This window comes from Scardinius erythrophthalmus (genome assembly GCF_964197995.2).
Source record: "Scardinius erythrophthalmus genome assembly, chromosome: 21".
NCBI lineage: Eukaryota > Metazoa > Chordata > Actinopteri > Cypriniformes > Leuciscidae > Scardinius > Scardinius erythrophthalmus.
In genome coordinates, this window is record NC_138241.1 from 15,390,242 (window position 1) to 15,410,657 (window position 20,416).

Consider the following 20,416-nt stretch of genomic DNA (forward strand, 5'->3'; position numbering starts at 1 on the left):
AGATGGCTAGCGAGTTGACTGTTTTGCCTTAAAGGGACTTTGATGGAGCATCTTGAATCAGTTGTATCGTCGTTCCCCTACGTTAAATCAGATGGCTTTCCAAAGAAACCATCTACCCTCATCTGTAAAAGTGTAATCCTGAGGGTGAACCTTCTTACACGATGTGTACACCTGTTATCTAAAACACACTGACAATAATGAAGGGCCCCTCTGGCTGTTCAGTAATCCCTTGTGTTGCTTCCAGAGCTGTGGTGACGGTGTTGTTAGGCTTCTCAGTCATGACAGATCTCTAGGTGGAACTGACAAAGTCCTCCCTGTATAACATGTTGGATCTCCTGCAGAGCTCTAATAGGATCACATTTCTTCATGGTTAAAGAAGATACACAAAGGTTTTTAACCTTGAGCACTCTGACTTGTGTCTGACTTGCTAATGGTTGTTGCTATGGGCTTTTGAGGCAGAGATTACCTCTATAGTTACATTCTAGTTTCCAAATGTATTAGTTTCTGAATGCTACGCTGTGTCCGAAATTGCATACTAGGTACAAATTTCAGTCTGAATTTACTTTGCAACCATTAAAAAAGGATGGTCTATATAGGATGAATATGGGTAGTATGAATGAAATTCGGACGTACTACATCGGCCATGTTGTTACTGTCATGTGACCGACAAGCGTTAGTTGCATCGCTTCAGTGCATTCATAAATCCTCTCCCGTGGCCTCGTGGGATAGTAAAGTGTTCATCGAATGCATCTTGGAGGAGTTAGTAGGTCATCCGGGGACTTTTTTACTCTCCAAATTAATACTTTATTCATTCAAAAGTTTAGGGTCAGATTTTGATGGCTGTATTTATTTGATTAAAACAGTAAAAAAAATCTTTATGATATGAATGTAATAAAATAGAAAACTGTTATTTTAAATATAATTCCCTATGATGGAAAGGCTAAATTTTCAGCATCATTACTCCAGTCTTCAGTCACATGATCCTTCAGAAATCATTCTAAGATGCTGATTTGACGCTGAATAAACCTCTCTTATACAGTTGTTCAAAATGGTTGTGCTGCTACTGTGATAATTTTTTCAGGATTCTTTGATTAATAGAAAGTTGAAAATAAAAGCATTTATTTGAATTATACATTTGTAGTAACATTATACATATCTTTACTGTCACTTTTGATCAATTTAATGAATCATTGCTGGATAAAAGTCTAAAACAAAGCAAAATCATTTGAACTGTTGCATTGATAGATTTTAGATGGCCTGTGTGTGTGTGTGTGTGTGTGTGTGTGTGTGTGTGTGTGTGTGTGTGTGTGTGTGTGTGTGTGTGTGTGTGTGTGTGTGTGTGTGTGTGTGTGTGTGTGTGTGTGTGTGTGTGTGTGTGTGTGTGTGTGTGTGTGTGTGTGGTCCAATCTGAGTGCATGTGTATCAGTGTGAAGATGATTTTGCTTTGACCTGGGTTGTCCCTGGATTTGTCACTGGCTTGCTTAATGCAATAAATCAGAGAGGCAATGACTGCCTCTTATTAAACATGATTAAATGATCCAGTGGGTTGAGTCTGTGTGTGCCCGCGGAGCTTTCAGAATCAATAACAACCCTGTAAAGCTTCTTTTGAGTGGAAAACAAAGTCCTACAAATCCTAATTGCCTGTGGGATTAAACTAACCAAGGGGACTGTAGTAATGACTCTGTTCTGCTGTGCACGCTTTGGCAGCCATCTCTGTGAGATAAATCAAAAGAGATATAAATCAGGTTCTGCTAGAATGCAACTGTGTGAAGAGCAGGATATGTACAGGTGACTTAAAGGGATAGTTCACCCAAAAATGAAAATTATCCTATGATTTACTCACCCTCAAGCCATCCTAGGTGTACATGACATTCTTCTTTCAGATGAATACAATCAGAGTTAGTGCATCCGGAAAGTATTCACAGCGCTTCACTTTTTCCACATTTTGTTATGTTACAGCGTTATTCCAAAATGAAAAATTCTACAAACAATACCCCATAATGACAGCGTAAAAGGAGTTTGTTTGAATTCTCTGCAAATTTATTAAAAAGAAAAAAAGAAGAAAAAAAAAGAAAAGAAAAAAATCACATGCACATAAGTATTCACAGCCTTTGCTCAATATTTTGTTGAAGCACCTTTGGCACCAATTACAGCCTCAAGTCTTTTTGAGTATGATGCTACAAGCTTGACACACCTATTTTGGGCACTTTCTCCCATTCTTCTTTGCAGAACCTCTCAAGCTCCATCAGGTTGGATGGGGAGCATTTTGGTGCACAGCCATTTTCAGATCTCTCCAGAGATGTTCAATCGGGTTCAAGTCTGGGCTCTGACTGGGCCACTCAAGGACATTCACAGAGTTGTCCTGTAGCCACTCCTTTGTTATCTTGGCTGTGCGTTTAGGGTCATTGTCCTGTTGGAAGATGAACCGTCACCCCAGTTTGAGGTCCAGAACGCTCTGGAGCAGGTTTTCATCAAGGATGTCCCTCTACATTGCTGCATTCATCTTTCCCTCGATCCTGGCTAGTCTCCCAGTTCCTGCCGCTGAAAAACATCCCCACAGCATGATGCTGCGGCCACCATACTTCACTGTAGGGATGCTATTGGCCAGGTGATGATCGGTGCCTGGTTTCCTCCAGACATGATAATTTGCCATTCAGGCCAAAGAGTTCAATCTTTGTTTCATCAGACCAGAGAATTCTGTTTCTGATGGTCTGAGAGTTCTTCAGGTGCCTTTTTGGCTAAATCCAGGCGGGCTGTCATGTGCCTTTTACTGAGTGGCTTCCATCTGGTCACTCTACCATACAGGCCTGATTGGTGGAGTGCTGCAGAGATGGTTTTTCTTCTGGAAGGTTCTCCTCTCTCCACAGAGAAACGCTGGAGCTCTGTCAGAGTGACCATCGGGTTCTTGGTCAACTCCCTGACTAAGGCCCTTCTCCCCTGATCGCTCAGTTTGGCCGGGCGGCCAGCTCTAGGAAGAGTCCTGATTGTTCCAAACTTCTTCCATTTATGGATGACGGAGGCCACTGTTCTCATTGGGACTTTCAACGCTCTAGAAATTTTTCTGCACCCTTCCCCAGATCTGTGCCTCGATACAATCCTGTCTCGGAGGTCTACAGACTATTCCTTGTGCCTTTCCAAATCATGTCCAATCGACTGAATTTACCACAGGTGGACTCCAATCAAGTTGTAGAAACATCTCAAGGATGATCAGTGGAAACAGGATGCACCTGAGCTCAATTTTGAGTGCCATGGCAAAGGCTGCGAATACTTTTTTACTTTACTTTTTTTATTTTGAATAAATTTGCAAAGATTTCAGACAACTTTCACGTCGTCATTATGGGTTATTGTTTGTAGAATTTTGAGGAAAATAATGAATTTAATCCATTTTGGATTATATTCCTTTTAATATATATATATATATATTATATATCCTTTATATAAATTAAAAAAATTATTCCGGAAACTCTCTCCCTGTCATTCACTGGTCAGATAAGGATATAGCTCCGCCCTACACTCAAGGCATTATTAAGCAAAGACTGTAAGGTATGGGAATGGTCAAGCAATGTTTTGATAGACCACAGTGTTTACACTTATCAGGAAAATTCTTCCTTAAATCGAATGCATATTAAGATGGGACAGGAGAAAATATCTTAACATCGGAAGAAATTACACACAACACCACCAGTAAGCATTTGTGCAAACCTGTGCTGATCCATTTAGATTTAGTAATTGAATTGTATTCTCATTCTTTTATTTATTTAGTTTATTAGCAATTGTTTTTTTTGTTTTCTTTTCTTTTGTTGCCTGATTGAATCTGAATGCACCCAAGAATCAATAACGCTGATTAATTGCATTGTTACTATGGCAGCAGCCACATATGCAAACAGCATCTCTGGTTTGATAACGTCGGCCTGCTTGTTAAACCAACTAAATTACCCCAAGTCATTTATATCATTAAGTTGAGGGGGGAAATAAATCCTTACAATTTGCCAATAATTTCTTGGCTCAGTCAATGCCCTACCTGTGAGACACATTGCTGATTAAACCTTGATTGCGGGCGAGGACTGCTATGCATTATTAATGAAGTCAGGATAATTGTCAGATTTTATGACATGGGGAGAGGTAGAAATTGGTTCCATGGTCAGTTTGAGGAATGATGAGAATTTGCCCACACCGATGGTGCTGATGGCCCAGCATTAGTCACGGGCCTCCTGCAGCCTTAGCCTGTGACAGAGCTAATGATAGTCATTTTGTAGCGTGACCATGCACTGGAAAGCATTTATGGCAGCATAAAATGTCAGAAAATTTGAGTCCTGCACTCTCCTCCTTCATGCCTTTTAGCTTTTCTACCTTTTTTTTAATTTATTTTTTATATAAGCTATGTGAGGAATAATTTAGAATAGGATGTGTTTAATGAAAACATTTTAAGATCAGCTGTTTCAAATGTTCCTCATATGCTAGCTTTAAACGTAGAATATATCCCAAAATCAACCTATTTTATGGTAGTTGTCAAATGCAGATTTCAAAAACAGAAAAGTGTTGATAAGAAATGGTTCCTAATGTAATGAACAAGGGTCATTTCACCTAATATTTGAATGTGCAGTGTTTTTATTTTCTTACTTGACTATCAGGCTGCTTAGCTACATGCTAACATCAGATGTGAGCTTAGTCATGTCTAGTTGTGTATCAAGTTAGTGCACATTATTGTGCCCATTAAGTGGAGTTGGAAATATCATAATTACAAGTTTGAAATACGTGAATGACCAAGCAAAGTGGAGAAACTCTGAATTATAGATGACACACGACGAGCCACTAAGTTGTGGCGTCATGAGGGATGTATCAGTTAGTTGAAAGTAAGTTGGTTGTAAATGGTAATGAATTGGTTTGCAAAGTTATTTTATAGTTAAGTTATGTTTGTTCTGTCGTTTCTGTTCTGATCTGATCTATTTTGTCAGGTCCGCATTGTTTTGTTTTGTTTTGTTTTGTTTTGTTTTGTTTTGTTCAGGCCACTTCTGTGTTATTTTTCTGATTTGAACGTGTGATCTGTCGTGATAAAGCATGGCTTCCAGCAGGTACAAGCTTCCCAGATGCACTTAAAGGCAGATAATGGCTGCTATATATAAATATTGTTTTAGATGACCTAAAGCCAGGGTGCTTTAAGTGTTATTAGTTATTTTGATAGCATTTGTCATTTTGCTAACTTTCACCACACACACTCTCTTCAAAGCCCAGCTATTCAAGACGCAATCAATAAACCTGAATGTGAAAAATGTAATGTCTGATAATAAATCAAAATTTGCCACTCGAAAAATTTGATATGTGATACCTCAGGACACCCAATTCAATGATAAATGCCAGGTAGTTGGGACATTTTAGCCGTTGTGTGAAAATTACTCGGAGCACCTTTTAAGATGTCCCACTTCGATTATGATGCTGCTTTGAAGATGTTTTCCAGTGTGGACATCGAGGCCGCTCAGGAGGTTTTGGTACAGCGCCAGTGTGTCTCAGTTTTGCCTCCATTTCGCTGCAAGCAGTTCTGATTTTTGGCACTGATGTTGAGAGAATCCATTTACATCCAAATATGCTTCGTGGGGTTGAGGTCAGGGCATCCACAGCCATCTAACAAACCATTTTAAATGGAAAAACAGCAACCAGAAAGCTTAGAATAATTAACTTTTTTCTTAGAGAAAAAAATGTATAATATATACATATATACTATGTAATATATATATATTCTATGTAAAGCTTAAGGGAATTGCCTTAACAATGAAAAAAGTATTATCTCTTCTCCAAACTGTACAGCTGGTACTGTGCTTTTGGGCAGGTAGAGTTCTCCTGGCAAATCCAGATTCATCCTTCAGGCTGGCAGATGGTGATGAGTGATCCATCACTCCAGAGAATGGATTTTAACTGTTCAAGAGTCCAGTAATGGTGAGCTTCACACTTCTACAGCCCACACATGAGCTGGATTGTGGCTGCACAGCTGTTGAAACTCATTGAACAGTTGTTGAGCTGACTTTGCTTCTAGGAGTTCAGCTGTATGTTAACATTGCTTGCAATCTTACAAGCTTCAGTAGTCAGGGATCATGCACGTTTGGTGTAGTTTTCCACTTCATAGCTGAACCGCTGTTAATCCTGAACATTTCTTCTTTGCAATAAGACCTTCAGTTACCCAAGACAGGGCTGGAATTTTGACTGTCCTCAAGGAGGTATTTTATGAGCATGCAAACTATCATAAAAGTCAATGAGTGGTGTGTATGTCAACAACAAAAGGGTCTGAAATTGCAAAATGCTATAATTAAAAGGGTTCGCATCTACTTCTGTGCATGTAGTGTACCAGCGGGGTGTGTGGTTTACAGAGGGGCTGATATATTTACTTCATGTCATTCAAATGTAAATTTTAAGGGCACCTACTGAAGTGAAGCAAATTCAATGTGGTTCTGTCTTCTGCACCAATAATTTTACTTTCATTGATCTAGCAGGGGGGTTATGCATGCATGTTCCCTCAGGAATTCATTGCTAAGTAGCTGTTGTAAAAAATGTTTTGATTTATTCAGATTTTCCTATTATGTTACTGCGAGCCAAACTAATCAATACTGTATGTGGCTTGTTAGAGCGCAAGAAACAAAACAAAGATCTAAAAATATGCCCATCTCCTAGAGGAAATTTGTTAACTCAGTGTTGAGTCACATCATTAATGGAATTTTTTGAAATGCAAATATTTGAACGCAAGAGAATTAGCAAGTTGTGTCCAGCAACTTGCAGGGAAATTATGTTTCTATTTTATAGTAACATTATCTGGTGAGCTTTAGTTGAGCCTTATACCACATCCGTTCTCATTGCATTACTACACTGAGATCTTTTTGGAATAATAACAGGCAGAATAAGGAGAGAATGGGAGAAAATTGTAGCCTTCACCGTTAGGCTTGTCGTACGGTCCCAAAATTCCAGCAGTCGGTATTAACAACAGTAAAATTTCACAGTTCTCGGTACCATAGCAAAAACTGTTCAGTCTACTCTTTTATTTAACTATTTTTAAAATAAAAATATAATTATTATCATTTAAGTAAGTAAGTAAATAACAATTTAATTTAAGATTACAAAAAAATTATATATATATATAATAAAATTAAGGAACAAAGAAACACATTACATAGAACAAGTGGCAGGTCTATTAGTTTGCATTTACACTCTTAATACAATTAATACACATCTATTTTGACATACAGCATCAGATTGTTTTGTCCCATCTGTTGCTATAGTTATGTCACTGCCACACTCTGCCAGTCATTTCAGTTTTGGGTTCAATTGCGCATTTAGATACTGTTGTAAATCCAGAAACTTTGTGTACTGAGCAGCATTCACGTGCTCAACAGATACAGAATGTCAGTTATTGGCTGCAATGATCAACGCCTCAAAAGCACGTTGTAAATCGAAACTTTTGATGTTCTTCACAGACCACTTACACAGATACACACAGAGTGTTTGAAAGAAACCAAACCACCTACAAGCGGGTTCTGAATATACTCGGTACTCTGTACTACTGGTAATGCAGAAATACTGGAGTACCAGCTTGGTACCGAAGTACTGGTACTTTTGACAACCCTACTCACTATGGTGACTGAAGAAAATGAACTCCCACCTTTCAATTAGAAAATCCAACTGTCTTATTGGCAAAGCCATCGCATCTTTACAGCAGTGTTAACTCGCCAACACGTATTCACATTGGCTGGGCAATTATTATGACCGCCGCTAGCGTAGCTAGCGAAAGCGGTCATATAGGGATTGTCAAAGTTTTTTTTTTTTTTTTTTCGTCACCTTACTGAATTTTTCGTCAACGATACCAGGGACACCGAAGCACCGGGGAACATGAAATTTGGTGGGCATGTAGCCCCACTAGACTTCTAAGGAAAAATTTCGTTTGGTCCCCGGGGGCCAATCCCCCCCCGCGCTGGGCCCCCCCAAACCCAAAAAAATGCAGTTTTTCCTAAATAACTACCTGAACCGTGGCACCGAGGATGAAGAAATTTTTATGGTATGTTGGTCTACTAGACTTTTACGGAAAAATTTTGTTTGGTCCCCAGGGGCCACTTCCCCCCCCCCCCGCGCTGGGGCCCCTGTAAATTTTTCGTCAACGATACCAGGGACACCGAAGCACCGGGGAACATGAAATTTGGTGGGCATGTAGCCCCACTAGACTTCTAAGGAAAAATTTTGTTTGGTCCCCGGGGGCCACTCCCCCCCCGCGCTGGGCCCCCCCAAACCCAAAAAAATGCAGTTTTTCCTAAATAACTACCTGAACCGTGGCACCGAGGATGAAGAAATTTTTATGGTATGTTGGTCTACTAGACTTTTACGGAAAAATTTCATTTGGTCCCCGGGGGCCACTCCCCCCCCCCGCGCTGGGGCCCCCGTAAATTTTTCGTCAACGATACCAGGGACACCGAAGCACCGGGGAACATGAAATTTGGTGGGCATGTAGCCCCACTAGACTTCTAAGGAAATATTTCGTTTGGTCCCCGGGGGCCACTCCCCCCCCGCGCTGGGCCCCCCCAAACCCAAAAAAATGCAGTTTTTCTTAAATGACTACATGAACCGTGGCACCGAGGATGAAGACATTTTTATGGTATGTTGGTCTACTAGACTTTTACGGAAAAATTTTGTTTGGTCCCCGGGGGCCACTTCCCCCCCCCCCCCCCCCCCCCGCGCTGGGGCACCTGTAAATTTTTCGTCAACGATACCAGGGACACCGAAGCACCGGGGAACATGAAATTTGGTGGGCATGTAGCCCCACTAGACTTCTAAGGAAAAATTCCGTTTGGTCCCCGGGGGCCAATCCCCCCCCGCGCTGGGCCCCCCCAAACCCAAAAAAATGCAGTTTTTCCTAAATAACTACCTGAACCGTGGCACCGAGGATGAAGACATTTTTATGGTATGTTGGTCTACTAGACTTTTACGGAAAAATTTCGTTTGGTCCCCGGGGGCCACTCCCCCCCCCGCGCTGGGGCCCCCGTAAATTTTTCGTCAACGATACCAGGGACACCGAAGCACCGGGGAACATGAAATTTGGTGGGCATGTAGCCCCACTAGACTTCTAAGGAAATATTTCGTTTGGTCCCCGGGGGCCACTCCCCCCCCGCGCTGGGCCCCCCCAAACCCAAAAAAATGCAGTTTTTCCTAAATGACTACATGAACCGTGGCACCGAGGATGAAGACATTTTTATGGTATGTTGGTCTACTAGACTTTTACGGAAAAATTTCGTTTGGTCCCCGGGGGCCACTCAAACTCCCCCCCCCCCCCCCCCCCCGCGCTGGGGCCCCCGTAAATTTTTCGTCAACGATACCAGGGACACCGAAGCACCGGGGAACATGAAATTTGGTGGGCATGTAGCCCCACTAGACTTCTACGAAAAAGTTTCGTTTGGTCCCCGGGGGCCACTCCCCCCCCCGCACTGGGCCCCCCCAAAACCAAAAAAATGCAGTTTTTCCTAAATAACTACCTGAACCGTGGCACCGAGGATGAAGAAATTTTTATGGTATGTTGGTCTACTACACTTTTACGGAAAAATTTCGTTTTGGGCCCCCCCCAAAACCAAAAAAATGCAGTTTTTCCTAAATAACTACCTGAACCGTGGCACCGAGGATGAAGAAATTTTTATGGTATGTTGGTCTACTACACTTTTACGGAAAAATTTCGTTTGGTCCCCGGGGGCCACTTTCCCCCCCGCGCTGGGCCCCCCGTAATTTTTTCGTCAACGATACCAGGGACACCAAAGCACCGGGGAACATGAAATTTGGTGGGCATGTAGCCCCACTACACTTCTACGTAAAAATTTCGTTTGGTCCCCGGGGGCCACTCCCCCCCCGCGCTGGGCCCCCCCAAACCCAAAAAATGCAGTTTTTCCTAAATAACTACCTGAACCGTGGCACCGAGGATGAAGAAATTTTTATGGTATGTTGGTCTACTAGACTTTTACGGAAAAATTTCGTTTGGTCCCCGGGGGCCACTTCCCCCCCCGCGCTGGGCCCCCCCCAAACCCAAAAAAATGCAGTTTTTCCTAAATAACTACCTGAACCGTGGCACCGAGGATGAAGAAATTTTTATGGTATGTTGGTCTACTAGACTTTTACGGAAAAATTTCGTTTGGTCCCCGGGGGCCACTTCCCCCCCCCCCGCGCTGGGGCCCCCGTAAATTTTTCGTCAACGATACCAGGGACACCGAAACACCGGGGAACATGAAATTTGGTGGGCATGTAGCCCCACTAGACTTCTACGGAAAAATTTCGTTTGGTCCCCGGGGGCCACTCCCCCCCCGCGCTGGGCCCCCCCAAACCCCAAAAAATGCAGTTTTTCCTAAATAACTACCTGAACCGTGGCACCGAGGATGAAGAAATTTTTATGGTATGTTGCTCTTAAGGGCCCACATCAACCTAGCCCATAATCACTCATTTGTGATTTGCGCCCCTCCCATAAAAAATGAAAATGCAATATTATTTTGCTTTAATCGCCCCTATCTTCAGTGGAGATGTTCAGAACTGCACCATATTTCATGTGTATGATTAACTTGACATCCTCTGGGGGTATCCTCTGCTAAGTTTTGTAGAATTTCATCCATGGGGGGGTATAAAATAAATTCATTTATGTGCACATTTAGTGACTGTACACTCATCGGCCTGTAGATGGTGCTGTTGAGCGAAGGGTTGCTGGTTTAGGATGATACTGTCACACACACACATGCAGGAATACAAACAAACGCAAGCATGCACACACACTGACATCCACACGCACAGACACACACCCATACACACACATACAAATCCACATGCACAGACACACACTCACAAACACACACGCGCACACATACATACACGCACAGACACACACACACACACACACACACACACACACACAGACACACACACACACACACACACACACACACACACACACAGACAGACAGACATGCACATACTATTACTTTTTTTAGGTATATACATAAACACGCAATACAGCCAAATTACTCCACGTCATTTATTTTTGTGGAAAGCCAGTGCAGGCCTGAGCGGTGGTCATATTTTGTACCGCGATGCGGTACATCTAGTTTTCAGCCTTTTTAGTATGATTTGACCTGAATAAGCCAGATTTTATTGTTGATTTGACCATGACTGTAATGGAAGTGTCAAGCAAACAGTTTTGGAGATGTTGGACTTTTCCTAGTAAAAGATGTGTACTTGCATGACTAGAATAGCTATTAATTTGGGTAATTGGAAAAATCATAACGAGATCTTTTACATCTCAGTTGCTACTAAATTATATTAAATGGTGATAAGTTTTAGACTTTTGCTGCTTTTCAGATTTTTCTCCTAACAACATACTGCAGTAATCATGCATCTTTCAGTTTGCATATTTTGTAAAAATTCTCCTAAGGAATTTTAGTAGATACTTTTTTATTATTAACATTTTTGGGACATTATAAGGCATAGTAAGTTATAATGCTGGAGTTATAAGGCAACATACAGTATTCTACAAAAACAGGTTTTTGATGAATATTTAGACTGATCTCTGCTCTTTTTAAAGAGCTTATATGGCCCAGCAAGATCTTTTTTTAGGGTTGTAATTTTTGCAGATGTATTGTCCAGAATGTTCTTAGTTGACAGTACAAGTTAGCACACAGGAGAATACAAGAGGCTTTCAAAAGAGGAGCATAGATTAAACTCTAAATAGTGCCAGCATAGCAATAACTCTTTAAATTTAAATAAACATCAATGTCTCTGCAACATGCTCTGAAAGAGGGATGTTGGCAGTTCAGATGCCCCATTGATTGTACTGAAATTCACAGGCCTTGTCTGCTCTAAACAACTGCCTCAATGTCACTGCCCAATTCACATAGAAGAGGAGATTGGACATTAGCATTAGTATTCATATCCTTTGAAAGCCCTTGAGGACATGATCACTCATTTGTGGCTATTGTAGCTTCACATTTGTAAAAAAAAATATATATATATATATAAATATATAACGACTTTGTGGTCGTTTCATCTGAACTCTGGCCGCATATCTTGGACACTCGGTTGAAGAGAGGGGCGGAGCTGTCAACTGATCACCTGGTGGTGAGTTGGATCCAATGGCAGGGGAGGAAGCTGGACAGACTCGGCAGACCCAAACGTACTGTGAGGGTCTGTTGGGAACATTTGGCCGAGTCCCCTGTCACCCCCAATTTCCACCAGATGCGTAACGGCTGCGGAACGGCTCCGCTGCGTGACAGCTCCGTGTTCCGTCGTCCGTCAATACCCACCAGGTCCGTATTTGTTGCGGAACGGCTGCGTCCATGACTGACAGCTGAAGTCACGAGGACCCACGAGATCTCGCTAATTCACGTATGATCGCGCGATATATAGTTTCTATAAACAGAACGTTATGAGGAATGGCATATTATGACGTTTTCAAGGTGTAGTGTAGGGAAATATGATCCGCGATGATCACGGTGTATTTTATTTAGAAAATTAACCGGATCTTTTATTTTGTTTTGGTTTGTTCTGTTTTTTTGCTCGACTTCCTGTCCTGCGCATTCTGCCCTGTAGTGCTGCGTAGCTCTCCGGCATCCGGCAAAAATAGAAGCTCTGCATATCTGCTCCGGAGGGCTGCGGATCGCCGGAGTCGGAACGCAGCTGTACCGCATTCAGTGGAAATACACTCATTGACTTTAATGGAAACCTATTGACTCCGCCGCCGTGCCGGAGCCGTAACGCAGCCGGTGGAATTTGGGGGTCAGAGAGATCTTCAACTCCCACCTCCAGCAGAGCTTTGACCAGATCCCGAGGGAGTCTGGAGATATTGAGTCCAAGTGGACTATATTCTCTACCTCCATTGTCGATGCAGCCACTCGGAGCTGTGGCCGTAAGGTCTCCGGTGCCTGTCGATGCGGCAATCCCCGCACCCGGTGGTGGCGGAAGTAAGGGATGCCGTCAAGCTGAAGAAGGAGTCTTATCAGGCCTGGCTGGCTTGTGGGACTTCAGAGGCTGCTGACAGGTACCGACGGGCCAAGCGGACTGCAGCCCGGGTGGTTGTGGAGGCAAAGAATCGGGCCTGGAAGGAGTTCGGTGAGGCCATGGAGAAGGACTATCAGTTGGCCTCGAAGAGATTCTGGCAAACTGTCCGGCGCCTCAGGAGGGGCAAGCAGTGCCCTATACAACACTGTTTACAGTGGAGGTGGGCAGCTGTTGACCTCAACTGGGGATATCGTTGGACGGTGGAAGGAATACTTCGAGGATCTCCTCAATCCCACCGACACGTCATCCATTGAGGAAGGTGGACTCGTCCATCACCCAAGCTGAAGTCACCGAGGTAGTCAAGAAACTCCTCGTGGCAAGGCATCGGGGGTGGATGAGATCCGGCCTGAGTACCTCAAGTCTCTGGATTTTGTGGGGCTGTCTTGTCTGACACGCCTCTGCAGCATGTTGGGGACAGTACCTCTGGACTGGCAGACCGGGGTGGTGGTCCTTCTTTTCAAGAAGGGGGACCGGAGGGTGTGTTCCAACTACAAGGGGATCACACTTCTCAGCCTTCCCAGGAAAGTCTATGTCAGGGTACTGGAGAGGAAAATTTGGCTGATAGTAGAACCTCGGATTCAGGAGGAACAGTGCGGTTTTCGTCCCGGTCGTGGAACACTGGACCAGCTTTATACCCTCTCCAGGGTGCTGGAGGGTTCATGGGAGTTTTACCAACCAATCCACAAGTGCTTTGTGGATTTGGAGAAGGCATTCGACTGTGTCCCTCGTGGCGTCCTGTGGGGGGTGCTCTGGGAGTATGGGGTCCGGTGCCCTATGTTAAGGACTGTCCGGTCCCTGTACGACCGGAGTAGGAGCTTGTTTCACATTGCTGGCAGTAAGTCAGACTTGTTCCCGGTGCATGCTGGACTCCGGCAGGGCTGCCCTTTGTCACCGGTTCTGCTCATAATTTTTATGGACAGAATTTGTAGGCGCAGCCATTGGCCGGAGGGTGTCCGGTTTGGGGACCACATGATTTCATTTCTGCTTTTTGTGGATGAAGTTTTCATGTTGGCCTCATCAGACCAGGACCTTCAGCGTGCACTGGGACTGTTTGCAGTCAAGTGTGAAGCGGCTGGGATGAGAATCAGCACCTCCAAACCCGGCCCCGGATAAGCGGAAGCAGATGGATGGATGGATATATATTGATATTAAAGTCATTGTTACGTAACTACATAATAAATTAAATGGAAAAACATTAGTAAAAGTTAAAATAATACAGTAAGTGTAAATAAAAATATATGGGTAATTATTGGTATTTGTCATGTCAAGCAGTGAGTATAGTGTCTTATTTTTAGCATTATACAGTAGCGACCAAAAGTGATGTCCGGCCTAGGAAAATTGACATCTTAAAACTTTGTTAAAGATTTTGTAAGGATATTGCATAGTTGTGCTTGGAGTCAATTGTTTTATTTGTGATAACACAGTGAAACATGACAAATTGAGGGGGCATAATATCTGGCCAGGGTACCATACAAAGTAATGATGACAACATGCAAAACAACAGAGAACAAATGAAATATGTTGTAGCCTGTGATTTTGTCAGATAAATACCTTAACCAAGTTTTGTGTTTTATTCATTTTTATTGAATTTGTCAATATTTCCCCTCCAAATTATTGTTGCTTTATTGACATGAAATACTTTAGTATAAGCATAATTATCTAGTATTAATTATTGCAGAGGGAGGGGAAAAAAGAGAAAATATGACGCAGTTAAAAAAATAATAATAAAGAGGTAAACACTTCCAATCCAAGGTGTTGTTTACTCTTCAGTTGTTGACTGTCTCAGATTAGCAATGTCAATTACATGCCACTTGATTGGAACTTTGATGACAGGATGTGTTCTTGGGTTGTGACCTCTGCTTCACTTGAGTTGTTGTGCTTTTTATCTGCTGCCTCTCCAAGATAAGAACTGTTCCATGGCTGTCACTGATTGCACATCCTTGGATAAGGTCTGCCCATACATTGGTACCTGCTATAGTCTGGGAGGGCAGACCTATTGCAAATGTCCACCAAGTGAAATACGGTCCCTATACCACAGATTTCGATTTTTGTGTAAACCGGTTTACTGGTGAGGTTGGTAAGTTTTATTGGGTTTACTTCATTACGTTTATTGGCATGATGTATCCATTTGTTTTTGAAAAGTCAAGGTCCCAAAAATACAAAATATCCTATTTGAGTTGAGCACAGCTGAGCTGAGTTGAATTTTTGAGTGCAAGTAATGTAACCTGCATCCTGCAGCAATTCAATGTTAATTGATTGGCATTATATTTGTGTTTTATGTCTGTTTATACCACTTCTAGAGGATGTAAAGGCATGAAGTAACATTTGGCAACAGTGTCAACTGAGGCATGACAGCTGAAGTGTCTCCATTGAACCCAGTCCACATCAATCAGCGCTTTCATCCCATTTCACACAGGATTCACAGGACATGACTGCTCCATGCCGGCTACAGGCTGCACTTCCAACCCGTGTGATACGAAGGGCACTTCCATGTGCGAAGAACAGCGGGGCAGTTTCAAGTGCACGTGTCACCATGGCTATACAGGCCTGTTTTGTGAAATTTCCATCAGTCACTGCGTCGAGGGATTGTGTCATCACGGATCAAAGTGTGTGAATATCCCTCTGGGCTTCGTGTGTGAATGTTTGCCTGGTAAGAGTGATTTCTTATAGTCTGTCTCCGGCCAGTCCCTCTGTCCACATTTTCACTAAAGCATCCATTTAACCCTTACCCTGTTTTGATTTCTTCGTAGGGTTACAAGGACGATTCTGTGAGGTAAACATTGATGACTGCCTGGATAAGCCCTGTGGTGCACTCAGTATCTGTAAAGATGGCATCAATGCCTACGACTGTTTCTGTGCACCTGGGTTCGTTGGTAAGTTCACCACAAGCAATTTTCTAGAGCAATTTTTCCTTTGTCCAGTTTTCTAACATTCACTTCCCCTATGTTGAGCTGTGTTTAAAAGGCCTACGACCTCAAATCTGCTCCTGTATTGTAAGATATTAGTTGACCGTCTGCTTATCAAGGAGAATTTTCTAAGCTGCATAGCCCTGCCATCACATTTACTGGCATCCATTTGACGACAGAAATATTTGGACAGTTTTTTTTTTTTTTTTTTTTTCATAGCACCTCATCATTAGCTGTGGGTTATTTTATTTGAAGCAGCATCTCGGCCCCTGTATTTGCGAGGAAATCCTTAATGAAATGAACATTTTCCCTTCTTTTCAAGGTAATCACTGTGAGATTGAAGTAAATGAGTGTCTTAGTCAACCCTGTCAGAATGGAGCTTCCTGCTCAGATGAGCTTAACTCCTTCAGCTGTCTCTGCCCTGCCGGGACCACAGGTACATAATTCCTTCCTGCCATCTTAGTTTCACTGTCTGAATTTGGGTGATAAAGGCCACACAGTTACATTTTGAAATTGACAACCACGTTTAAGTGTGGGATTAAATCCTTTAAATTATATTTGCGGGAGTTTACAGACTGTAGATTAGGTGTCACTCCTGAACCTGCAATGGTAATAACCATAGGCACATTATGGCCTCTTGTCTTAAAAAAGGAACATGGGGGTTGTTGTATTTATTTATTTATAAATAATATTGAAGTTGTATTAGTAGTGCTAGTAGTAGTATCAGTTAAAATAGATTTGTCTTATTCGTGGAGCTTAAAGGTGAAGTGTGTAATTTTTTGTCCATAAAAATCTCACATCATAGACCCTTTTCTCAATTCGGGGTTCTCAGAAGTGGAAATCCTCAAAGTTGGGTAAACTTCTATATTGGTGAGCAGAAACTACTACAAATATAAGTAGCGAAAGCCCCCCCCCCCCAAAAAAAAAAATTATTATTGATATTGATTCATTGCCGTCACTCCCTCAGCCATAGAAACACTCATGCAGCAGTGTTAACTAGTTTGCTGAAACGTACAGTAATAACAAGGTAAGAAAACACAAAGTATAGTGTTATAAATTACATTAAATTTGAAAATGAAAATATAAAATTTACGATGTTAATGACTTAAAGGAGAACTCCGGTCAATTTTAACATTGAGCTCATTTTTTTGTACATGAGTTCACGCGCATAGGTTTAGTGCCTATGATCACGCGCGTGAACTCGACAATCGATTACTATGGCCTTCCACCGAAAACAGGAAGTAAACAGAGGTATGAGCGCTGGCTGAATTAACTTCATTTTTATTAATATCTCATAACATCTATTGCAGTCAGATTCACCCGTGTTCACTCGGAAGGAATCACTCACATTTTCTGTGCACTTGTAATGACACATCAAGGATGTTAAGAGGCTAAAAAGCAGGCTTACTACTTGCCCCATTGAAGTCAATAGGGTGCAAATTTTAAAAATAGAATAACTCGGTGTAGGCAACACCGATTTTTGTCGTTGTTCTATGTATTGACAGCACTCCAAATGTACAAAAAAATGAGCTCAATGTTAAAATTGACCGGAGTTCTCCTTTAAAGTCATTTATGCGTCATCTGATTATGTGAAAGTGGTCTGGTTGAGCCAGAAGTTGTCGGACCATTCAAACAAATAGAGCAATGTTTTTAAATCGCCACAGGAAACTTGACCTGCAAATGGCTTACTTCGAGTTGTCTCTGCAGTCTGCACTTTAAACGGGGATAGAAGCATTTTATTATCGAAAAAAATTGCACACTTGAAGTTTGAAGAGACATTATCGTTTAGTGTGTCATGTTTAGTTTACAAACTCCTCTTTAAAACAGGGGGACACTTTTAGTTCTTATCCAACCACATTAAATTTCTATTTCGAGAGTAATTTCCACTTAATTCTTTCATGTTCATGCAAATTGGAAAGGAAATAGGCTCATTTGGCAGTATGAGTCAACTCAAGCTCTCAGTATATTTTAGGAACTTTCTGCCCAACAGAATGTAAATTCATCTACTTTCATTTCAAACCAGGAGGTGTATTGCTCGAAGGCTTAAAAGGGATTTTAGATTGTTTTTTTAGTTTTTTTTTTTTTTACTTTTATTCCAGATTCTTTGTGCAGTGAAAACTTCAGTTTAATTGGTTGGCATGGGAATTTCTACGACAACTCTCATTCTTATTTTCTTCTTTTTGTGTGCCTTTCTCTTTTTCTCTCACTTCTCAGGTAGTTTATGTGAAATAAACATAGATGAATGCCAGTCATCACCATGCATGAACAATGGCACGTGTTTGGACCTCTCAGATGGCTTTAAATGCATTTGCCCTTCAGGTTTCTCTGGTGTGTCTAATGTTTTTTTAGTACAATATCACATTGATTATTTCTACACTGGTTCTCTATTGGTCTCAAGGGGCCCAAGCCTGAAAAAAAAATACAATGAAGCTGTTGAATGTGAATGTGTTGTTTTATTTTGGTAATTTATGTTTTATAGACAGGAAAACTGTCTCTCATGTGTCTTGAAAAGATAGATGAGCTTCCTTCAATGATCTCACTTGCATGATAACTTTTATTTTTTGTTTTATATTGTGCATTAAAGGTCCTGAGTGTTCACTGGACATCAATGAGTGTGTCTCATATCCCTGTAAGAATGGAGGCACCTGCATTGACCAACCGGGTAATTACTACTGCCGATGTGCGGCTCCATTCAAAGGTAATGAAGACTGAGGGAGTGGGGTGAAGGGTGAAGAAAAGCAGAGTTAATTAACTTCAGAGAGCATTCCTCTCACCTGTCTGAACTCATGCAGTCAGCATTGCCACATCGTCATCTTCATTGTCCACAAAATTGATTAATTTAAATTGTATTTATGTCCAGTAAAATGTATAATTCAAAGTATATTTAAAAAAAAATAAAAAATTGTAAAATATGAAAATAAAAATAGAAAATCAACATAATCTGGTTTCAGCCAGTTGCTTTTATAGTCTACGTTTTGGTGGCATTTTTGGCAGGTAAAAATGGGATTCTCTTTAATGCATTTCACCTTTACAATGTATGGTTTTCATTTACAGAAATGTTGTGATGTTAACCTCAAAATTGACTTCCTGTTGAACATTTTGGTGAAGATAATTTTTTATTAAGCCCTGCATTCATACACACACATTCAGTTCAGAGGTGGATCAAATCAGACCCAAATCTCAGGACAAATTTCCTCTAGAGTGCTGTGCTCTTTGACTATTTTATTCAGATCAGGATTTATTGAAATCTTATCTGCTTTGTGTATACACCTGTTTTACACAGCTATATTATGTGCACTATTGGGTTTTCTCTGTTTGTTTGTTTGTTTTTTTGTGTGTGTATGTATGATGGTCAATTCCGGACACAGAATGCAGCTCATCTAAAATCAATCAGGCGGCTCAGTCATTGCTGCTTATATTCAAACAAAGATCACGGATCATGCTTCCATTAGACGCGCAAATTAGGTTGTCAGGGATAATGATGATATCGGTTATTCTGTATTGAAATCGAGGAAAAAAGGCACTGACAGCTTTGCATGCTCTGTTGAGACACACATGCATAGTGTTTATGTGGGGGGATTCTGAGAACATTAAACTACCCTTTACACAGCTATCCCTTACTAACTGATCTAGTGTCTAGACTCTGGCTAAAATACAGTGTGCACTCTATGCGTGTTAATTGAAACTCTGAGAGTTCGTAACAGCCAGATCCAAACAATGCCATGTGTGTAATTAGACAATCTAAGGCATGTTATTAATTAGGGGCCAAGCACCAAAGGTGCGTAATCGTTGGTGTTTATATGATTATTATTCCGCTCTGGAAGTCTATAGCACCCCAACATTTACCACACCTATTTTGGAGTCCAAAATTCAATCCTTCTAGCGCCAACACCTGGTCCAAAGTTTAACTCATGGTTATGCTAATAACTTTTGAACCATAAGGGCTAAAAACAAAATAATGTTTTCCTTCGATTCGAAGTTGCACCGATTGCACCCTATTACATAATTTTCCATCATAAAAATGTTCCCGCCATTTAGAATTTTGTAAAAAGCCTACTTTTTCAAACTTGATCTCGATGCTTCGTCACATTTTCACAAAAAATTGGCTCACATCATCTCCATATGTTATTAACGTTATTAACAAACGTTATTAAAAGCTTTTTGATCAACTTAACCGTTCTCGAAAAACTTGGGAATGAATTAGATGAATTCCAAATTGGAAGTGAGGCTATTTCTGCAACGCTTTAGCGTATTTAGACCAAACTTAGCACATGTCCTCACAAGCATGACCTAAAGTAATGTGCAGCATTTCGGCACAGCCCCATCTAATGGTCCGGAGATATTAAAAATGGCTATTTTTGCTTTTGAAAGGTTTGCCCAAAAATCATAAAAGTGGTCTCATTAGATTCAGGGCCATGAGTCCAATGATATCCAATTTTCCCATGTTGGCCATTTTGGGT

The 20,416-nt window shown here is 41.5% G+C and overlaps 1 protein-coding gene across 1 annotated transcript in view; it reads left to right on the top strand.

Annotated features, from left to right (window-relative positions):
• eys (eyes shut homolog) overlaps window positions 1-20,416 on the top strand; it is a gene marked incomplete at both ends in the record, with an annotated part of 268,937 nt that overhangs the window by 57,995 nt on the left and 190,526 nt on the right. The window contains 5 exons of the mRNA XM_081351375.1: window positions 15,467-15,700; window positions 15,801-15,923; window positions 16,279-16,392; window positions 18,171-18,284; window positions 18,541-18,654. Of these exons, the coding sequence (XP_081207501.1) occupies window positions 15,467-15,700; window positions 15,801-15,923; window positions 16,279-16,392; window positions 18,171-18,284; window positions 18,541-18,654 (699 nt within the window). The remainder of the gene's footprint in view (window positions 1-15,466; window positions 15,701-15,800; window positions 15,924-16,278; window positions 16,393-18,170; window positions 18,285-18,540; window positions 18,655-20,416) is intronic.